The following is a 19,806-nucleotide window of genomic DNA, read 5'->3' on the forward strand; positions in this document are numbered from 1 at the left end:
ACATGGTGGTACTGTCCCTGCCAAGACTGTCATCTCTGTGTGCAGTCTCACTGTGCACATCTACTCCACTCTTTATTTCAGTAGTCCTTAGAATGAACATCACAAACTTATCTTTTCCTGAAAGCCTCTCAATGTGTTTTCCCCACTCTGATTTTCTTTTCTTGGTTCCCTATTTCTTCTTCTCTGCAATTTTCTCAATATGACATATTAGGAGGGGGAAAACAAAAATAAAAAAATTCTGACCAGTTTTCATAGTGCTGGAAAGTATCATAAGGACTGCTTAAAGAGAAAAGACATCAACAATCTTACTGAGCACCAGACCCTGCATGCTAATACCAACCTGCCCACTGGTCAGACAGTGGTTAGACCATTTATAGAGCAAGCAGCTACGTTCTTGATTGGATTTGAGGCTTGCTCTATTGACGAGAACTCATGCCTGGTATTGTAAAGCTGGTCAAAATCCATGGGTAGGACAATCATGGGTCCGAGGGGGGAACCCACTGATATTGTTTGCGATAGCATCATGTTGTCTAACCGCCTACTAAATATTTATATTTACATAAACTTGTGCTGTTCTATACTTTGGTCAGAGAAGTGTCTTAATGCAGAGGGCAGTGGTTACACAAAGCCTTACAACTGTTCAAAGTGCTAAGAATAAGTGACTGTGACTCCTCAGCTGTAGAAGGACATCTCTATCAACCCCCCTTTGAAGGTTCAGGGAACACTATGGAAGAGGGCACACAAAGAATGCAGATCCAGGGAAAGGTAGGAGTGTTGTGAAATGCTGTCCTCTGGATGTGTCGTGGCTGGTGAACACATAAACTCAGTGGCAAAGTTACCTGTTTAATATCTGCACAAGATCAAGCCAGTTAACACTAACATGGAACGGGAAGGGGTTTCCAAGGCCCCACCCCCAGTTGAGAAGCTACTAGTAGTTGATAGTAAACTGAAAGTCACTTTTTGAGAGGCACAGGCACCAGTAAGTTGGTCGTGACCAAATGAATGGTCCCACACCCATGTACATACAGACAACATTAACTGAACTCAGTGGGGTAACAGGAAAAAAAGGAAGTTGAGAGGGAACTGTACTAGGGGAGAGGGGATAGCTAGAGGGAGGGGTGGAAGAAATACGATCAAGATGCATTATATATATATAAATATATATAATTAATATAAATTAAAAATTTTCATGTTTCTGCATTTCATCTTCATTTTCAATTTTAAAATAAAACAAATTGAAAATATATTCATTTCTGATAAACATAGGAATCCAACTGAATTTAATTCACTGTCAGAGAAGCCTTCAGTTATTAACTTTCTTTCTATTGTCTTCATATACTAAGACTGCACATAATTCAATTATTTTCTAAGGAGAGGTTGTGCCTATTTAAAAATAACAGGAACACAAATTCATTCAACAATTTGTCACATCTAAGAAAACCAAGTCATAGAATGCTCAAGTAATGCCAATGAACAATAAAAATCCCCAAATTTACACTTACACTAAAACCACAGAAATTATTAAGTTACCTATTAAATTATTAAGGCATAAAATACTATACCATTTATGCTATTCTGCACTTCAAAAATACAAACTACTCTTCTCAGAGCATATCATTAAAATAAGTGACATGACATTTTAGATTTGCTTCATTTGTTCCTTTTAAGAAAAAGTTTACGGGAAGGAAAGATTTAAATAGAGAACTTAGATTTCACAGGCATTTCAGGAATACCTATAACATACATCTCAGGCCATTCAGTTATCTGAAAGCTTAACAACCAAACCTAGGGGAATTTCAGGCAATTTCCGGCAATGGTACTTTTGCTATTTTTAGATAATAATTTCTAAAACCAGTCCTTATTACAATACTCTGGTTTCAAAATGCACTCTTTATTGGTTTAAATCTAGCTTTGATTTTTATCAGAACAATATATACTTTCAAATAGTTCATAATACCTTCATAGTAGTTAAATAGACTCATACAGTCTATGGGTCACATAGCTCAAACAAACACACCTGCTGCCCCCATCACTTTATATTCTCATCCCCACGGCAACATTTTCAAACCATTTGGACATGCTCTGGTATTTACCTCTTTTCTTATTAACATGCTTAACTTCATATGACTTACTTAATTTCACGTAAAATGTATTGACTTCTGGCTGTGAAAAGTAAAGCCATAGGTCCCTTTCCTGAACATCTAAAAACACTTAACAGCCTCTTCCCAACCAAACTAACATCCTTCCAACTGTGCAACTGGTTACAGAACTCTGAATTATATGCAAGTTCCCTCAGCACTCAGGTAAATTTGTTTCCAGCTTCTGTTGATTCTGACAAGTCTGTTGTCACTCTCATTAGTATATAACCTGGTTTGTTTTGCCTTTTAACAAAATCTCTGGGGGATGGAGAGATGGCTCAGCAGTTAAAGGCACTGGTTCAGGACTTGGGTGCGATTTTGAGCACCCACACGCTGACTCCAGTCTCAGGAGATATGACACTCACTTCTGGTCTCCACAGGTACTGCATGCATATGTTGCACAGATATGCAGGCAAGCAAAACACTCATGCACATAAGCAAAAATAAATATTAAAAAAAAAATCTCTGGATGTACTTGAGATTTCTTTTGGTGGGGCAGGAGGGCACACAACAGAATAAAATGTTTATGGTGAATAATTTAAAATAGGTCTCTCTTCACTTACCATCAAGAGTTTTGGTAAGTCTTTTCTCTAAGAAAAAATTTGCCTATCATATTTGTGAGTTTCTTGTCATTTTATTACAGATCTCTTCTTTTTTTTTTCTGAAACGTAACTAGTCATCTAATATTTCAACTTGACTTGTATGTTACACACTTAACTTTTTGCTCTATTTGCTGGCAAGTTTCTTTACCTTTATCAACTAAAGCTTCCATCGATTTACTTTGGCTGGAGACTTTAAATTCTTTAAACATTCATTTTACACAATACCTGGCTGTGCATGTGATACATTTTCTTATCCTCTGATAATATTGAAATAGTCTCCTTTCTTCAAGCAGCATTTTCTTTTTTTAATTAATTTTTAAAGTTTATTATCATCATCATCATCATTGTGTGTGTGTGTGTGTGTGTGTGTGTGTGTGTGTGCAAGCCACTGGGTGCATATGGAAGTCAGAACAGTATGTGTAGGAGTTGGCTCTTTCCTACCACCATGTGGATCCCAGGGACTGCATGATGCCGGGCTTGGTGGCAGATATCTTCACCAAAAAGCCATCTCTTAAGAACTCAAGTAGCATTTTTTACACAGTTTTGTCCCCTTTTCACATTACAAGGCTTCCCTCAGATATCTAATGAGTAGGGTTCTAAAACAGGGCTTCTGGGTTATAGCATTAATTGAAGGTGATATTATATACTGTATTGCAGCTTTGTTAGAAAACCATGAGTATTTACAGTCTTTGCGGTAGGCAGGGGCAGAGTATCTTGAATAGAAGTCACTTCTGACCACATATAAAGGTACCAAAACTTAAATGATAAGATCTACTAGGGAAGCACATGCAGATCACAGTCTGAAACCACAATTACACAATGGTAAAACCAAATGAACAAGTAATAAGCACTGAGAAAAAAGTTTCAAAAACAGGAAAGAAGTCTGAACACAATACTGTGATGAGCAATCAAATGAATAAGGTTAACCAGAGCCCTCTAGGGTAGTTTCAAAGGCTACATGTCAACATTCTAATTAATGTAGGCTGTATTGAAAACTAATGTGGTAATCTGAATGAAAATGGCCCCCACTGGCTCATATATTTAAATGGTTGGTTTACAGTAGACTATTTAGGAAGCATTAGAAGATGTGGCCTTGTTGGAGAAGGTGTGTCACTGGGGGTAGGCTTTGAGGTTTCAAAAGCCCACACCAGGCTCAGGTTCATTCTTTTTCTGCCCACTGCTTATGGATCAGATGTGAGCTCTCAACTACTGCTCTAAGGCAATGCTTGTCTACTGCCATGCTCCCCAACTACGATGGTCACAGACTAAACCTCTGAAACTATAAGTAAGCCCCCAATTAAATGTTTTCTTTTATAAGTTGCCTTGGTCATGATGTCTCTTCACAGCAATAGAACAGTAACTAAAACAAGTGTTATATTTTTATCACAGCAATTTCAAACTATATTATGCACACATGGTATCAAGTCTAAGTCTAAACTTGTATCTTGAACGTACACAAAACGAATGAATAATTAATATGAGTATCTCCAGTACTAAAAAGAATAAGTAAGGATAAAGCAATCTTTAAAGAAAATCATTGGGAGTTAAATAATCATACTTAAAGGAGATTAGGAAAAACTAAGATCAGGAAAATCCAGGCTGGTAATAGAGCCCTTTGGAGACTGTCACCAGTATTCACTAGCATTGGAAATGGATGGCTAGCTGATATCAGGGATGCAAGATCACACACAAGAACTGGAGTTATGACAAGTGTGTCATGGTCACTACTATACAAAGTGAAAATAAAATCAAAAGGTCTTGCAGATTCACATCAGGTTTGTATGTTCATTTTGTACAACACATATTTTGACCAGATAAGTGGTTGTTAACTACAAAAGGCAGTTTCACTGGAGCAAATAAATAGTATGAATGTTCCAACTTATAGTTAATTTTTAAAAAGATTTATTTTTATTATTTTTAATTATGTTTATGTGTGTGTCAGTGTAGGAGTGCGAGGTATGTATGTACATGAGTGCAGGCATCCACAGAGGTCAGAGGAATAGTACCTTGGAGCTAAACTGTGAACTTCCTGACATGGAGTTTGGGAACTGAACTTGAGCTCTCTGCAAAAACAGTATGTACTTTTAACTGCTGATCCATTTCTCCAGCCCATAGACTTATTTTTTCAACAAAAGGAACATTTCATATACATATTCAGTCAATAGTCATACTTCATCAGAAATTTTCTACTTAAATAGAAGTCAAACATTAAAAACACTTTCTTGACATACCCTGATGGCAGAGACTCTGTGTGGGTATTTCTAGACCGTGGCCACAGAGGTTCCGCAAACCCTTCTGGCTGCCTTAATTTATCAAAAGCAGAGTTACTTCTGGAATCAGAGTCAGGGTCTATGAGGCTCCGAGCTTCTGGTCCCACTTCGGCACTGGTAGAGGGAATACATTCACCGTGTTCTGAGGGTGCTGGGGGTTCTTGGACTGGAGGCTCTTGGATGGTGGTGCTAGTGCAGTTGGAAGTCGAGGCGCTTTCTTCAGATGGTAGTGGAGTACCCATGGTGGAAGTACTATCAACTAGGACAGATGAAGATGATTCTCCATTTACTACAAGGGAAAAAGCAAAATGACCTATGACTGAATTACCTAGGCAATTTACTACACTTGTTCAATGTCCGATGCTCAATTCGAACTGAGAGCAATGTACTAGATACTGAAGAACATAAAATAATAAGAGATGTTTTTGAAATCAATTTTTAGGAATAAAGTGAGTAAATAATAAAAATTTTAGGAATTTTAAGAATAAGTTGGTAAATGATAAAGTTTTAAGTATATATACTAATAATTTTAACTTCAGGCAACACATCAACATTAAGAAAATAAATGTTTTCCCTCCAAATCATCAACTTTAAATCTCCTATCTTTTATGTAAGTGGCAGCTAGTCTCAAAACAAAACTAAATAAAAAACTCTTTCATCCAATAAGAAGTACATGATTGCATTAATTCTTAAGATAGCACCATAGAGGACTATAAAAAAATACCCAACAGTTTATTCTAAACTATTTTTTTAACTTTTTGAGATGTTTCACGGAGTTACCCAGGTAGGTCTTGAAGGTGAAATCCTCCTGTCTCAGCCACCTGAGTAGCTGGGACTGAAAGTACACCATCAAGCCCAGCTTCCATTCTACACTTACTTAAGAAATAACTCACTGCTGAGACTTACTGACACCTTTTTTCAAAATTTTATTTCAAGTGTAATTGATCCATTTACACTAAACGTACACATAAAATTGAGTCAAACCTGTGCTGTGGGATGATCCTTCTGTACACTGTGAATATGTATTACTCCCACTGGTTAATAATAAAGCCATTTGGCCTATGGCAAGGCAGGATAAGGTTAGGCAGAACAATCAAACTGAGGACTCCAAAAAAAAAGGCAGAGTCAAGGGAGACCACATGAGCCAGCCACTCAAGAAGCAAGATGCTAGAGGGCCAGTAAAGCCATGGCCACATGGTAATACATAGATGAGAAATGGGATAATTTAAATATAAGAGCTAGTTAATAATAAGCCTGAGCTAACAGTGAACATTTTGTAATGAATTTAAGCTTTTGTGTGTTTATTTGGAACTGGGCTGTCAGGACAGAAGACTCTGCCTCCAGTTACATATGGCACTCCAACATGGCACATGAAAATACTCATAGAGCTTGAGAGCCTGAGAAAGCTTTAAAAAAAACGAGTTCTAGATACACAAAAATGGAGTCAAGAGCAGCTTTATAGTTCATGTCTCTCATGGGGGTCATGGTACAAAGACTCGTCCCCTGGCTGCCACATGTGTGCTTGAGCTACAGCATGGCGGATTCCCACAGTTTCAGGGGCCCTGGTACAAGCAAGCATGCACTGCATGACAGGTTTAGGGTTTTGGCTCATATAGACAAAAAAAGGTTAGAGATACACAGTAAGGGCAGATTCAGGCAAAAAGGCCTCTAAACAGATCACAACATGTTTAAACAATATGTGTAGACTTGGGAGAGAGAAGAGAAAGGGTAAAAGTCATAGATTAAAAAAAAGATTGTAAAATAATAATAAAGTTCTTAAAAAGGAAACAGAATAATAAAAAAATATGATGAGCCATGTAAAAATGGAAAACAAATGGAGTCTGGATTCTATACTTAATTGTGTTGTCTTTAGATTTTTTTTGACTGTTAATGGAAGAATGATAACTACTGAGAGACATTTGATTGTAAAAGCTACTAAATTAAACCAACCTATGTTTTAAAAAATATTTTGACTCCAAAATTTAAGTCAAAAGACATGTCACTTTGGGGGAGAGGTTGTGTTTTTGTTTCCATAGGAAAAGAGAGGCAGGCTGTGGATTCATTCTGGGTTAAGAAAAACGAAGTTTCAGCAAGGAAGACCCCCCCCTTAAAAAAATCTCCGAAGGGAATTGATGGCCCAGGTGATCCAACATCCAGAATAGTTTCCAGGCTTCTAAGATAATCCAGCCTCACAAAACACTGACAAGATTTAACAATTGTCATGATTTTCTCAGGGTACCTTAAAGATTACCTGTGGTGATATATTGTGTCCCTCAAAATATTGTGAACCCTAATAAAGCTTATCCAAGGATCAGAGGAAAAAGCCAGCAACTATATTAAACATAGAAGTCAGGCAATGGTAGAATATGCTTTTTATCTTAGCATTCAGGAGGCAGAGATACATTTGGATCTCTGTAAGTTCAAGGTCACACGGGGAACAGAGCCAGGCATGGTGACACATGCCTTTAATCCCAGTACTAACCATAGAGGTCTGGAGGTCTGTACAGAAAGACAGGAAGTGATGTAGCTGGGTGGAGAGAGGAAGTGAGTTGGCAGAACAAAAAGGCATATAGGCGTGGGCATACAGAAAGTAGATCTTTTTGGAAGCAGAGGACTCGGTAAGGTGAGGTTGGCTGTGGCTTCTCCTATTCCTCTGATCTCTTGGTTTTCACCCCAATATCTGGCTCTGGGTTTTTTATTAATAAAGACCATTTAGCAATCCATCCTACAATTACCAGCGCCCACCAATCAGTAAGAAGTTCTCTAGAAAACTATGTCCACATTCCCAAAAATATTGGTTATAAATGTTTGTTTTCATTTAAGGGGGTTTGGTTACAAACTGTTATTGGTCATAGTCAATCTCTTTCTAACAGAAGAAAAGGGGATATGATATAGAAATGATGGGGAGAAGGGCAGATTATTGAATCTACTTTAATCCAAAAAACAACTGTTAATCTCAAAATATTTTAAATTGGCATGTATTTTAGTTTATTTATACAAATTTAAAGTTATTTCTGTTATGCTGTATTATGTTTCTACTCTTGTTTAGGATACTGTGCTTATACAGCTCATTTAAAAATATAATGTATAATTAAAAATACAGATTAATAAACATCTATAATAGTCAGACTTATAGTAATGTTAAATGTTTTCAAGGTCATACAGAGATATATTTCAAGAAGGTAAATTGTCTTCAAACACTTCAAAGACCTACAGAATATGGCATTTAATATGTTTGAAAACTTAAACTTTTATCAACAGTGAGACACATCTGCTCCTGACAGCACCAATTATTTCAAAGAGGATGATGGGCATTGAAGAAACTCCATTTGGAGTTTGTTTTCTTTATGGCAAAAGCTAGCCATGTGGACAAAGAAATTGTCCTTGCCTCATTTGTTCAGTTACTGGCCAAACTGGGCCAGCAGGACACAAAGAAAAGTGACTGCCGAACTTTGCCAAGACAGGGTAGGACAGTCCTTCAAAATTCCATGCTATAGTCTGTCAGATACTATAGGCCTGTAGGCCAAAGACTGATGCCCTGACATTACAGAGGAACTTTGGGTGACTGTCCAGACAGCCTGATATCCCTGTCATTAGGTAACATTTCACGCTTCTGGGATCTTTGATGGAGTTGAAGACTAGATAGTCATAATTTTCCTTAGTTATGAGAAAAGGTAAATTAGATATGAAACTTTAGACTCACCAAGATAAGATGAATAATTCAATGTTTTCTCTGATTTTGTCAAATACAAATTGACTGGATATTGTAACTGTAATTCTTGCTCAGTAACTGTTTTGTTGTATGTAGTTTTACTATGTTAAAGTTAAAACCTTTTTGATTAGACAAAATGGGGGAGAGGCTGTGTGATGACCCTTCTGTACATTGTGAATATGTATTACTCCCACTGGTTAATAATAAAGCTGTTTGACCTATGGCAAGGCAGGATCAGGTTAGGAAGAACAATCAAACTGAGGACCCAGATAAAGAGGGCAGAGTCAAGGGAGAAGACACGAGCCTACCACTCAAGAAGCAAGATACCAGTGGAATGTTAAAGTCACAGCCCATGGCAATACATAGATGTATAGAAATGGGTTAATTTAAATGTAAGAGCTAGTTAATACAAGCTTTTGTGTTTAACTGGGACCAAGCAGTCGGGACAGAAAACTCCACTTCTGGTTATGAACCCACAAGGAAGAAAATTCAAGATGGCAGATTAGAGTCAACAGGCATTTGCTTGCCTCTCTCTGAGGGTGAATCAAAACACTAAAAACACTGAAATACAACAGAGGACAGGAAGAGACATGTAAATTAGACTAAAGAACAAAGAAAGTGTACCTTAGTACCAAGTATGGCAAAGACAGACACGGCAGTATGAACACAGTTCTGAGATCTGCAAGGCACGTGGATGCAGAAGAGTTCTCTGTGTTTCCTAGTATATATCTGTCATGTCACTGAAGGGAGACATATATTAACAAGGTAGCATGTGAGCTTGCTACTTGATGAAATAAGTCTCTGCATTTTCCTGTTTCCTAGAAACTTAGAGGAAACATTGCAGTACTGCTTCAATGGATGTCTACCTTGAGATAGATATTCTACTCCCACTGGAGTGTCCCTGAAACAATCCATGGACTCCATCCATGTGGTGGGAAATTGATCGTAACAAGGTAAACCTTATTTTCTCTGAGACTGGTGAGTTGAGTGACAAGTTTAAGGACTTTGAGATAATGGGCAGTCATCCAAGATTATGCAGGGGAGCTAGGACATGAATGTGATTTACAGGATTGTCAGAATCACAGGTAGTGTACTTCATGAGACCTATACTCATCACCCCCAAACGGATGCTCTGTCCTCCAAGTGGATTCACAAACGGCTCTGGAAACCCAAATGTACTGCAGTGTCTAGCATCAGCCGAGTACCAGAAGGGCACTGAGCAAAGTTCTCCACTGTGAATTTCTGCTCAGTGCGTTTTTTGCACCTGGCACTCCCACCTACTGGCTAGTAGGGCAACTGAGGCCAAAATGGGTGGCTTCAGAATGAAACTACTACATTGGCTACCTGGTGAGCAACACAAAAGAAGGCTGGAGTAAATGAGACTCAGCTTTTGCTTTCTACAAGGGGCATATATATTTTTAGGATAAATTTATAGAGAACTGTCTAGAAATCTGTATTTTAAATATATTACCCAATGATTACTTTATAATCAGGAAAGTTCAAAAAACCATGACAATGTTTGCAAAGAAAAACAAAATTATATGAGTAAAATCAGAAATACACAGAACTTTATTGCAACGAGTCTGAAATGTATTAGGCAAATGAAAGAAACTTTAAATGACCAATGAGAGTTGAAATGGAAAGGTGATGGGAGAAATGTATCCCTCAAACACTGGGGGTGGACAAGGTTTGTAAAAGTTCTCTAAGCTTTATAGATAATTCTTACATGATTTAAATTATTATATTGTATTAGGAAAAAAAAAAAGAACTTTCAACTCATATAAAACATTATCCCCAAACCATAGGCCAACATGATATATAATCAAAAATAATTCAATATTAGCAAGTTATGTTAGGAAATGTATCATGGTAACTGAACAAAGGATAAAAGAAATATTATTTTCAATACTAGCTAAAAAAGTATACAATAAAAAACTAATGGACAAAGTAAGTGTGATCATAATCACTATTTCAATTCAATACTGCTGTTTATATTTGACAATGTATTAAGACTGGAAAAATCAAAAACACTAAAAAGGGAGCCAGGTGGCAGTGGCGCACGCCATTAATCCCAACACTCAGGAGGTAGAGCCAGGCGGATCTCTATGAATTCGAGGCCAGCCTGGTCTACAGAGCAAGATCCAGGACAGGCACCAAAACTACACAGAGAAACCCTGTCTCGGAGGGAAAAAAAAAAGAAAAAAAAAACACTAAAAAGGGTAAAACTCAGATATAAAGGAGAATATTTAGAACACACACACAATAAATAATCAGAAATTATAACTAATAAATTAAATACAAATACAATATATTGGCAGAATGAAGAGCCTTAAGTTCACTATCAAGACCATATTCAAGGTCTGTTAGAAAAACAAAACAAAACTGTACTGGTGTTTGTTGGGGTTTTTTGTTGTTAATGGTGTTGTTGGTTTGTTTTTATTCCAGGTAGTCCTGTAAACTAATCCTGCCAAGCTCTTGGGATTATAGGCATGTACCATCATACTGAGACATTTATAAAAATAAAATGACTACGAATAGGTTAAAAAAAAATACCTTTGGGTGAGAAGGTGGGAAAATATAGCTCTGCTTAAATAGAAAGGCTGGTAAGCATGAAGAACAAGAGGAATTCTCATTCCTTGTTGGTGGAAATGCACAGCACAGCCACCTTGGAAAATGACTGGGCAGTTTTCTATCATACATTCTACTGATCTACTCATTGTCAACCAAAATGAGTTCAAAGCTTATGACCACACTAAAAACCTGTACACAAATGTGGACAGAATCTACATTCCTAATTGCTTATAACTCAAGAGACCAGGCTGCTTCAATGGGTGATTAGATAAACAAATGGTGATACCATAATAAAGAAAAACAATAAAAGTCACAGACACAGAAGAATCTGAGATGTATACACATTCCTAAGGGACAAGAGTCAATATGAGATGGTTGCATACTCCATAATTCTAGCCATAAGATCTTCTGGAAATTACAAAAATATGGAGACAACACAAAGATCAGTGATTCTTAGGGAATGAGGAAGAGTGAATAAAGTACAGGGGAATTTTAGAGTAGTCAAACTTTTCAGTACAGTGCTGTAATGGCAATATGCATTTCTCAAAACCCACCTAAGCAGTAGACCTCAAGAAATGAAACTTAATTAAATTATACATTTCAATCCAGTGTTTCTATCTGATACTTTTTACAAAGTGATATTGTTCCATACTTTCTGATTATACGTTTATAAGTCATGATTATACATGTTTATAACTCGTGATCCCTTGTCTTCATTATTAAATTAGTTTGATTTTGCAAAAAAAAATATTTATTTTAATCAATAACAATTTAATCATAGTGGTTTGCTGGTTGTAATAAATGTAAGATGTCACTGGGAAACTCTAAATACAATAGGAGAGGCAAATATATGAGATCTCCATTATTATCTAGCTAAGTTGTTCAGATCCTGAAGTTCTGGACTCAAGAGATCCTCCACCTACGTTGTCCTCATCTAAGTAGACAGGTCTCCAGGCATGTGATACCTGCCCCCAGCTGGGCTTAACAAATAGTCTTAATCACTTTCAGCCACTAAGATTTTGGGGTTACAATTCTTTCAAATAAAGTAGAAAAAGAAAGAAATACTAGAGTATTTGAATTCCACTTGTTATGACTTTGTTATGGTTTAAGTGTGTACATATAACATTTCTGAGTGAGAGAAATAATTAGGTCATTGAAGCTGCTGCCCTTGGAAGGACTAAGGTAGTTCTCACACAACATCAAGACAGTTCCTAAGAGAGTGAGTTGTTATGAAATATTAAGTCTTATTCCTAGTTCTCAGAATTCCTGTCCTATCAAGTCATCATTCTCTTTAATATATATTCCAACCATGAGGACATCCAACATGAGGTCCTCACCAGAATTCCAAAGGAACTAAATGATTATGAACTCTCAGACTAGAAAGCAGTTAACTAAATCTCTGTTTCACACCGCCCTCCCCACTCCCACCCCCGGCAGAGGATCACTATGTAGCCCTGACAGGCCTGGAATTTACTATATAGATAAGGCTGTCCTTAAACTTATAGGGGTAGCCTGCCTCTGCCTCTCGAGTACTAGAATTAAAACATTTCTTTATTTGCTTGCTACACAATCTTTTGATTATCTTGTTATTTTAACATAACAAGATCATGGTACCATTTTACTACTTTTCAAACTATAACATGAAAACTGGTTGTTTGCTTATGCAATTTCCTTACAGGTAAATCATTTTAGAGTGGCTGCATCTACAAAGGCAAGGTCTGTAAGGCAGCCCTGTAGGAACAGCCCAGCTCTGTACCTATAGTAACGGTAGTTAGATGAAACACGCTGTGAAGCAATTAAGCACTCACACACAAAGCAAGCAGGCAGAACTGCTCACAGTGACAAAGTCTGAGCTTGATTAGCAGCAGTCTCCTGACTGGTAACTAACTATAGTCACAGATGGGTTTAGTACGGTAGAGGCCAGTATGCAGGACCTTCCCATACAATTCTCTGCAGTGTTCTCAGTATTAATAAAAAGAGAAAAAAAAAAGTTTAACATGACTATAGAATAGGTTTGTCTGATATCATATCACACTTATCTACTATACATATAGTATACATGTGGTAATAACTATACATTAGAAAAAGTCATCTCAGACTGGAAGTTAGAGAGAATTAAAGTGGAAAAGAATATAGTATTTTCTTAAATACCACTTTCCAAGAACTATGGCAGATATTTTTTATTTAATATCTCATTTAACCATTAAAACTGAGTTATAAAGCAATTAATTAAGAACATCAGTCACCTTTATACAAAGAGATGCTAACTTTGAGGGCATGTTTGTCACCTTTTAGCAGGTTCAGTTCACTCTTTGCAGGTTTACTCTATTTCTCACTATCTCACCGTCTCACTGTAATCTAGAATAAATATTTATGGCAACTAAACTCAAATGAATCTTCTTAATCAAAAGGGAGAAAAAGCCTTCAAGTACAATACTACCTCTGGTGGGAAAATATTTCTCTGAACTCCTTAGTATTGGCCCACATTCATTATCTGAACCCCTTGGAGACAAATGTATTCCAGAATTCATGTTTTAGAATTTAGAACAGTAATATGGCATATGCATTATATATCACACCAACACCCGAGTAGGTTAAAAACCAATCCTGGCAGAAACTACAAACAGCCTCATGCCAGTTCAAATGAATTTACAAAAAAAAATACACACACACACACACACACACACACACACACACACACACACACAAACTTTCTTCCTGGAACCCACTCTGTGTACACTAGGCTGGCTTCAAATTCACAGAGATCCCCCTGCTTCTGCCTCTAGAGTGCTGGGATTAAAGGTATGTGCCACCACTACTGGGAGATTTCAGAAACTTTGAATTACAGGTATATTAGAATAACTTCTTGGAAAAAAAGAGGTTTACTGAGCTCACGGTTCAAGATCTTCAACAGTATACACCAGCATTAGCTGGATCTAGCAAACACTTGGTGGTGAATGGGAGAGCATATAGGGCTCCATACTCATTACTACAATTCCAATAACAAAAGCTGGCTTAAAGACTTGAATTGAAAACAGGAATATTAGTGATGAAGTTCAATGGTAAAGTACTTGCCTCCTATCTCTACCTGTGGCAATACCCAGCACCCATCTCCTCAAAAGGGGTTGGGGAATACTACTTGGCACCTACATATTAAAGGAACAGGGAATGCCCATTTCTTGAAAAGATATCTGAATTAATTTTATAAGTAAGTAAAGAACTATCACACAAAGACATCAGCTAAGTGGTTGCTACCAACACAAATGGTTTAGAAGCCCTTTAAACTAAGTGGAATGAGGACAGTTACACTATTTTTAAGAAAATCACAGCAGGTAAAAAGGTTGGGAGAATGTTCTGGGAAGCCTATCTCAATATAAAAGATAAGAATCAGCCTTTTGAGATCAGCCCTTTGTAACTAAATGTGAACAGGAGGTAGTATAAAGCTGAAAGCCACAGAGCTGGATATTAATTCCTATGACCCCTCTGCACTTCAATTCCTTCGCAGCAAATGGAAACTATTAGTACATATCCCAAAGAATAACTGTGAGAGTAGCTGGTAAATAGATATTCATTGTTTAGTACATGAATAGCAGATGTCAGCTGTTAAGACTGCCCTAGCTTTCTTTACAAATTCACAAATGCCAGGGCATTATTTATGATGGAATTTTCAATGCTAGTTCCTCATGTGTGGGTTTTATTTTTACCTTGAAATTTCAGATAAAAACAGGTAGAAGAATGTGAATAATGAACTTATGCCCAATAGAGAGAGTATATAAAATATTCAACAAGCTATAAAGTATGCACAAGAGATTCTACAATACTAACTGTACAAAGATTCATTCTTTCACGTTTCATCCCCATCTGAATATGCCCAAAGTTAAAACATGCAATAACTAAGGGCAGTAAACACTTTCACTAATCTACTCACACAGATAAATGTTTCAGAAACAAGAGCAAATTCTTCAAATTCCATACATTTAACTGGCCTTTGTGAAATGATCATTCCATATTTTTTTTATCATCAGATTCTTTTCATGAATAAGGAATCGACTTAATTATGGGTCATGACATCTAATTACTGCAAGAGATGATGCAACTCCTTCAACTCCTGAATCTAACAACTGTCACATGAAACAAACTCATTTGGTTTGGTAATATGTGAGTGAACAAGTTTTGGCTTTTTGTTTTGTAATTTTACTTTTATAACTTATTGGAAGAGTTCACCAGGAAATAACTGTTAATATGTAAGTTTCAAAAAGATTTTTACTTTATTTTGTTTTTTCCTGTTCTTTCCTATGGATTACTATCTGGTAAACTGAAAGGTCTTTTAAGCTAAAAAGCATTAGACCCATGTAAAGAAGCCTGGTGCTCAGACAAACCATTCTTCTTTCCTGATATAAAACTACTATTGATCTTTCTGTATCTATTTCTTCAGACCATATATTTAAGACTACACATTCTAATTTTTAAATTGGCCCAAAAGGTAGCTCACGTATTCAGAATGGTATTTTGTCCAGCTATAGGATGAATTTTAAAAACATAATATTAATTTCTCAAGTATTTCATATAATATATGTTGATCATATTTGCCCCCTACTTTTCCCAGATCTAATACCCTCTCTCCAATAACTCCAACTTTACTACTGTTGGAGCCCATTTTTAGGTTTCCTAGAGGCTTTACCCAGCAGGTCTGCAGAGAGAGAATGAATGGACAGGTGTCTGAGAAGGTCTGCAACTTGGCTGTGCTGGGGGGACGTCTTTTGCTCCACCCCTTGTCATTCCTTTAAATATCTTAGGGCAGAGACAGTGGAGGGCCAATGGATTAGGATCCAGGCTCTCTCAAGTCTATCCTGTATTTTCTATCTTTTTCTCTTCCTTCTATCCTTCTAACTAATATTTCCTGCTGCTTCTACTCAAGAGTACTCTGGGGAAATATGGGGGTGGGGGATGGCCCCCCCACAGATGGCACCTGAACAGGGGCTAAGAAAAAAATCTATCTATATCTATCTATCTATCTATCTATCTATCTATCTATCTATCTATCTATCTATCTATCTATCTCCAGAGTACTTGGAGAAAGTAGGAGTTAGGTCCTACCAGTTAAAGCAGTTGAACCAATCCAGTTTTGTAGTTAAAAAAAAAAAAAAAAAAAAAGTTAAATGGGGGAGGGGGTTTTATCCTTAGGAGAAAAAGAAAAAAGGGACTGGAAGGATGTCCGAATATAAGGCTACAGCATAAAATCTTCTCTATCAAGATCTCTCTCTTTCTGTCTCTCTCTTAATTTCTATCTATGGAAAGTATGAAATATATATGATATATAGTATAGAAAAAACTTAGAAGAGTAAGGTAGTGTAGAAAAAATTAATAAAAATAGCATTAAGAAAACTTTGGATAAGATAGGCAACTAGACAGAGAAACTAAGTTTTAATTTTCTAACTTTGGGGCTATGAACGCAAACTGGGGAAAATCTATCCTCTTTGAGCTTAACGGGCAAAAAAAAGGCTCATCTTTGAGCTTACTGGGCAGAAAAAAGATTCCTATGGAAGCTTTTGGCCTGGGGACAGCTAAAATGCTAAGTCCAAGCAGCAGAGGAAAGAGATTTCCCCTGCAGCAGATGCATATGGATGAAATAAAAATCCTTTGCTCTGTTAGCAATGACTGAGAAAACTTGTACAACACCTTATCAACAGAATTAGTCTCTTCTTGGCCATTGAAGCCAAAAAGTTTAGAGAACAGAAGTTTTGGGAAAACTGAGTGGTTTCTCTCTCAAAAACTGAAAGATTTCTTGGGGAAAAAAACTTAGTAATCTCTCTCTAAAAAAACTAAAAAGCCTTTCAGAACTTTCTTTCTCAGTTTTGCTTTCTGTAAGGTCAAATTAGATTCACTTGGAAGAGTGCGGGAATTCACCTGTGGTTCGCTCTAAGAAAAAACAGAAAGACCTCTTAGAATAGGGCATAACCTCTCTAAGCTCTGTCTTTCTTTCAAGCCAGAAAAAACCAGCAGCCAGAAATTCACTATGGTTATAGCCTAGTTAAAAAAAGTGCAGGCAGAAAGCTGCAGCAGGGACAGCTTCCCCAGAAGGTGAAGAGACAGGGGAGAGGCTGCTGGTGAGAAGGAAGCAATGGAAGCTTTAAAAATCCTCTCTGCAATGAGGGAGGCAGGGCTTGTGTTCCTGAAAATCTCTCTTCTAAGCTTTGTCTCTTCAGGCCAGTAGAAATCCCTCTGCAACTAGAACCGAGCCAAAGAACTCAGGAAAGTGCAAACAGAGAGCCAAACGGGTCAGGAAACTTCTGGTATGGAAGAGGCTTTGTTTCTGGGTGGGCATCTATCAGAATGAAAAGGTTGCTCACCACTGCTTTAATGCAAAGATCCCCTGAAAAATGCAAACCCTCTCTGTTAGCATTTTTATCTTTGATTCTAACCAACAACCGAGAAGCGATTAGCCAGCACCCCCGAGTTTGAGTGCATTCCAAGGATACTAGGGTTCCTGCAGTTGTCAACAGCTTCCTTGAGTGTGGAGCTGAGGCAGGCAGATTCCTCCCTAATGGGAGGGGCTGCTGGCATGGAGAAGGCAATGAAGCCAAGCTGCAGCTGCACTGCCACTGTCTGGGGAAAGAGCGAGCCAGGACAAGATGGAGAACCATCCAGGAGAAAAGCTCTCTTTTCTATCAGGGAAAAGACATTTTTGAAGAGCTTTGTTTCAAGCACTTGCAGTTTTCACCACTGACTCCCAGTAAAGAGAGGGAGGGAGAAAAGACAAGCCACTGAGTGCATACGGACAAACAAGGAAACTAGCTCGGGAACTAGGTCAGGTGAAAGGCCTGATTAGAGAAACACACCTGTCCTAATGAGAGCTTAGGGATAACAAAATCCTCCCTTGAGAAAAACGCAGAAGCTTGATTTCTGAACACAAACCACACAGACCCTGAAAACAGAAACAGAGAAGGGACAGATTCCTCCCCCAAAGGTGCAGGACCTGGGGAAAGCTGCTAGAGTCTGAGGTAGATTCAGGAACAGAAGTTCGTATCTCCAGAAGCAGTTAGCAGAGGAACAGAGAGTCCCAGCCTGAGGCATCTGAAGCTCTGCATCTGGGAGGAAGAAACACACAGGACTAGATAAAGATCTATCAGGGAAAGTCTCTCTGAAGGAGCTGTAGGAAAGCTTTGCTTTAAGTGCTTTTGTTCCTTTTCACTGACTGGCTGGGCAAATGGACAAGCCCTGAGGGAGTTTTGGTATCAGGGATGCCAGCCTCTATGCACGCTAATGGGGCAGGTGTGATTCTGATCTGGGCCAGTATCAGATGAAAGAAAAACACCTGTTAAGGCCAGCTCAGGGAGAATAGAAATCTTTTGACTCAAGAAACCTCCCGTGCTAAATAAAAAAAGCTCGTTTGAAAGCAAGCCTGGTAAAAGGGAACCAAAAGGAATTATGGGAAATGGAGTCCAAAAGGTAGCTCATAACAGCAGGCTGATATACAGAAATGCATTCTGGGAAAGGTAGTTTTTCCACTAAAGATGGCAGTATTGCCCAGAAAAACTGTTTTTTCAGCTTGAAAAAAAAGCTCATGGTAAACTTAAAATACAGCTTTTAAAAAATTAAGAAGGAGGAAAACTATCTGAGTTTGTTGAGTGTCAGCCCCAGTGAAAAACTGTAAGGATACAGAACTCAGAGCTGTGCTGCTTCTGGCTTTACAGGCTCCTTTTAGAAAATGCCTAATACTGCCTAATAACTGCGCAGAGTGTTTTTTATGGTAGCTGGATGACAAAGAGCTACCTATAAGAGCAATGAAGTCACGGAGAAATACATTAAGCTTTCAAGACAGTCTAGCAGGGCAACTTGCTAAATGATGTAGGTCTGGAACCCCACTCCAACTTAGACAATTATCTTCTCCTGATGGGAAATTGACTGTTACGAAATGACTAGCTGAGCAATTCAGAAAGAGAACGTTCTTTACAAGGTTTTTCTTCTCATTCTATTTTTGGGTTTGAATGAAGTCCAAAGAATATTACTCTCTGTCTTGTTGGAAGATAATGTAACATCTCTTCTAAATGTTAAGAAATCTTTTTAAAATCACTTCTAGGTGTTAAAAAATCTTTAGGTGTTTGCTAAGTTAGATATTTGCTAATGGTAGCCCTATAGAGAGTTTGCTTAATATAAGTTTGTAAAATAGATCTATAGAATTTCTTTAAGACATGTAGTAATAAGCTTGTAAGAAGTATGATAGTTGTAAATGTAAGTTTAAATAAGTGTATAAGATATTTGCTAAGGCAGTTCTATGGAGTTTCTTTAAGTTTTAGGAATAAAGAGCTTAAGTAAGACTTAGGTATAATAAGGTGGGATATAAGCTTTAGGTCTTAGGACATGGTAAAGGTTTAATACAGAGATTATAATATGGTGAAGGAGCCTGGGGGCATCCATAGGCGACTGTAAGCTGGCAGTCTGAGCGGTTTCAGAAACTCACAATGCCGCTAAGAATGGCTGACGCCAGAGCCAGCACAACCACCATGGCCAGG

General features: G+C 37.6%; 1 protein-coding gene across 8 annotated transcripts in view; it reads right to left on the minus strand.

Annotated features, from left to right (window-relative positions):
- Positions 1 to 19,806, minus strand: part of Wwp1 (WW domain containing E3 ubiquitin protein ligase 1) — a 132,629-nt gene that overhangs the window by 61,194 nt on the left and 51,629 nt on the right. For 3 of the 8 annotated variants that reach the window (XM_059253903.1, XM_059253904.1, XM_059253901.1), the window contains exon 9: positions 4,972 to 5,299. In XM_059253903.1, coding sequence (XP_059109886.1) covers positions 4,972 to 5,299 — 328 coding nt within the window. The other 5 variants (XM_059253905.1, XM_059253908.1, XM_059253907.1 and 2 more) reach the window with 5 other exon arrangements.

This window comes from Peromyscus eremicus, chromosome 2 (genome assembly GCF_949786415.1).
Source record: "Peromyscus eremicus chromosome 2, PerEre_H2_v1, whole genome shotgun sequence".
NCBI lineage: Eukaryota > Metazoa > Chordata > Mammalia > Rodentia > Cricetidae > Peromyscus > Peromyscus eremicus.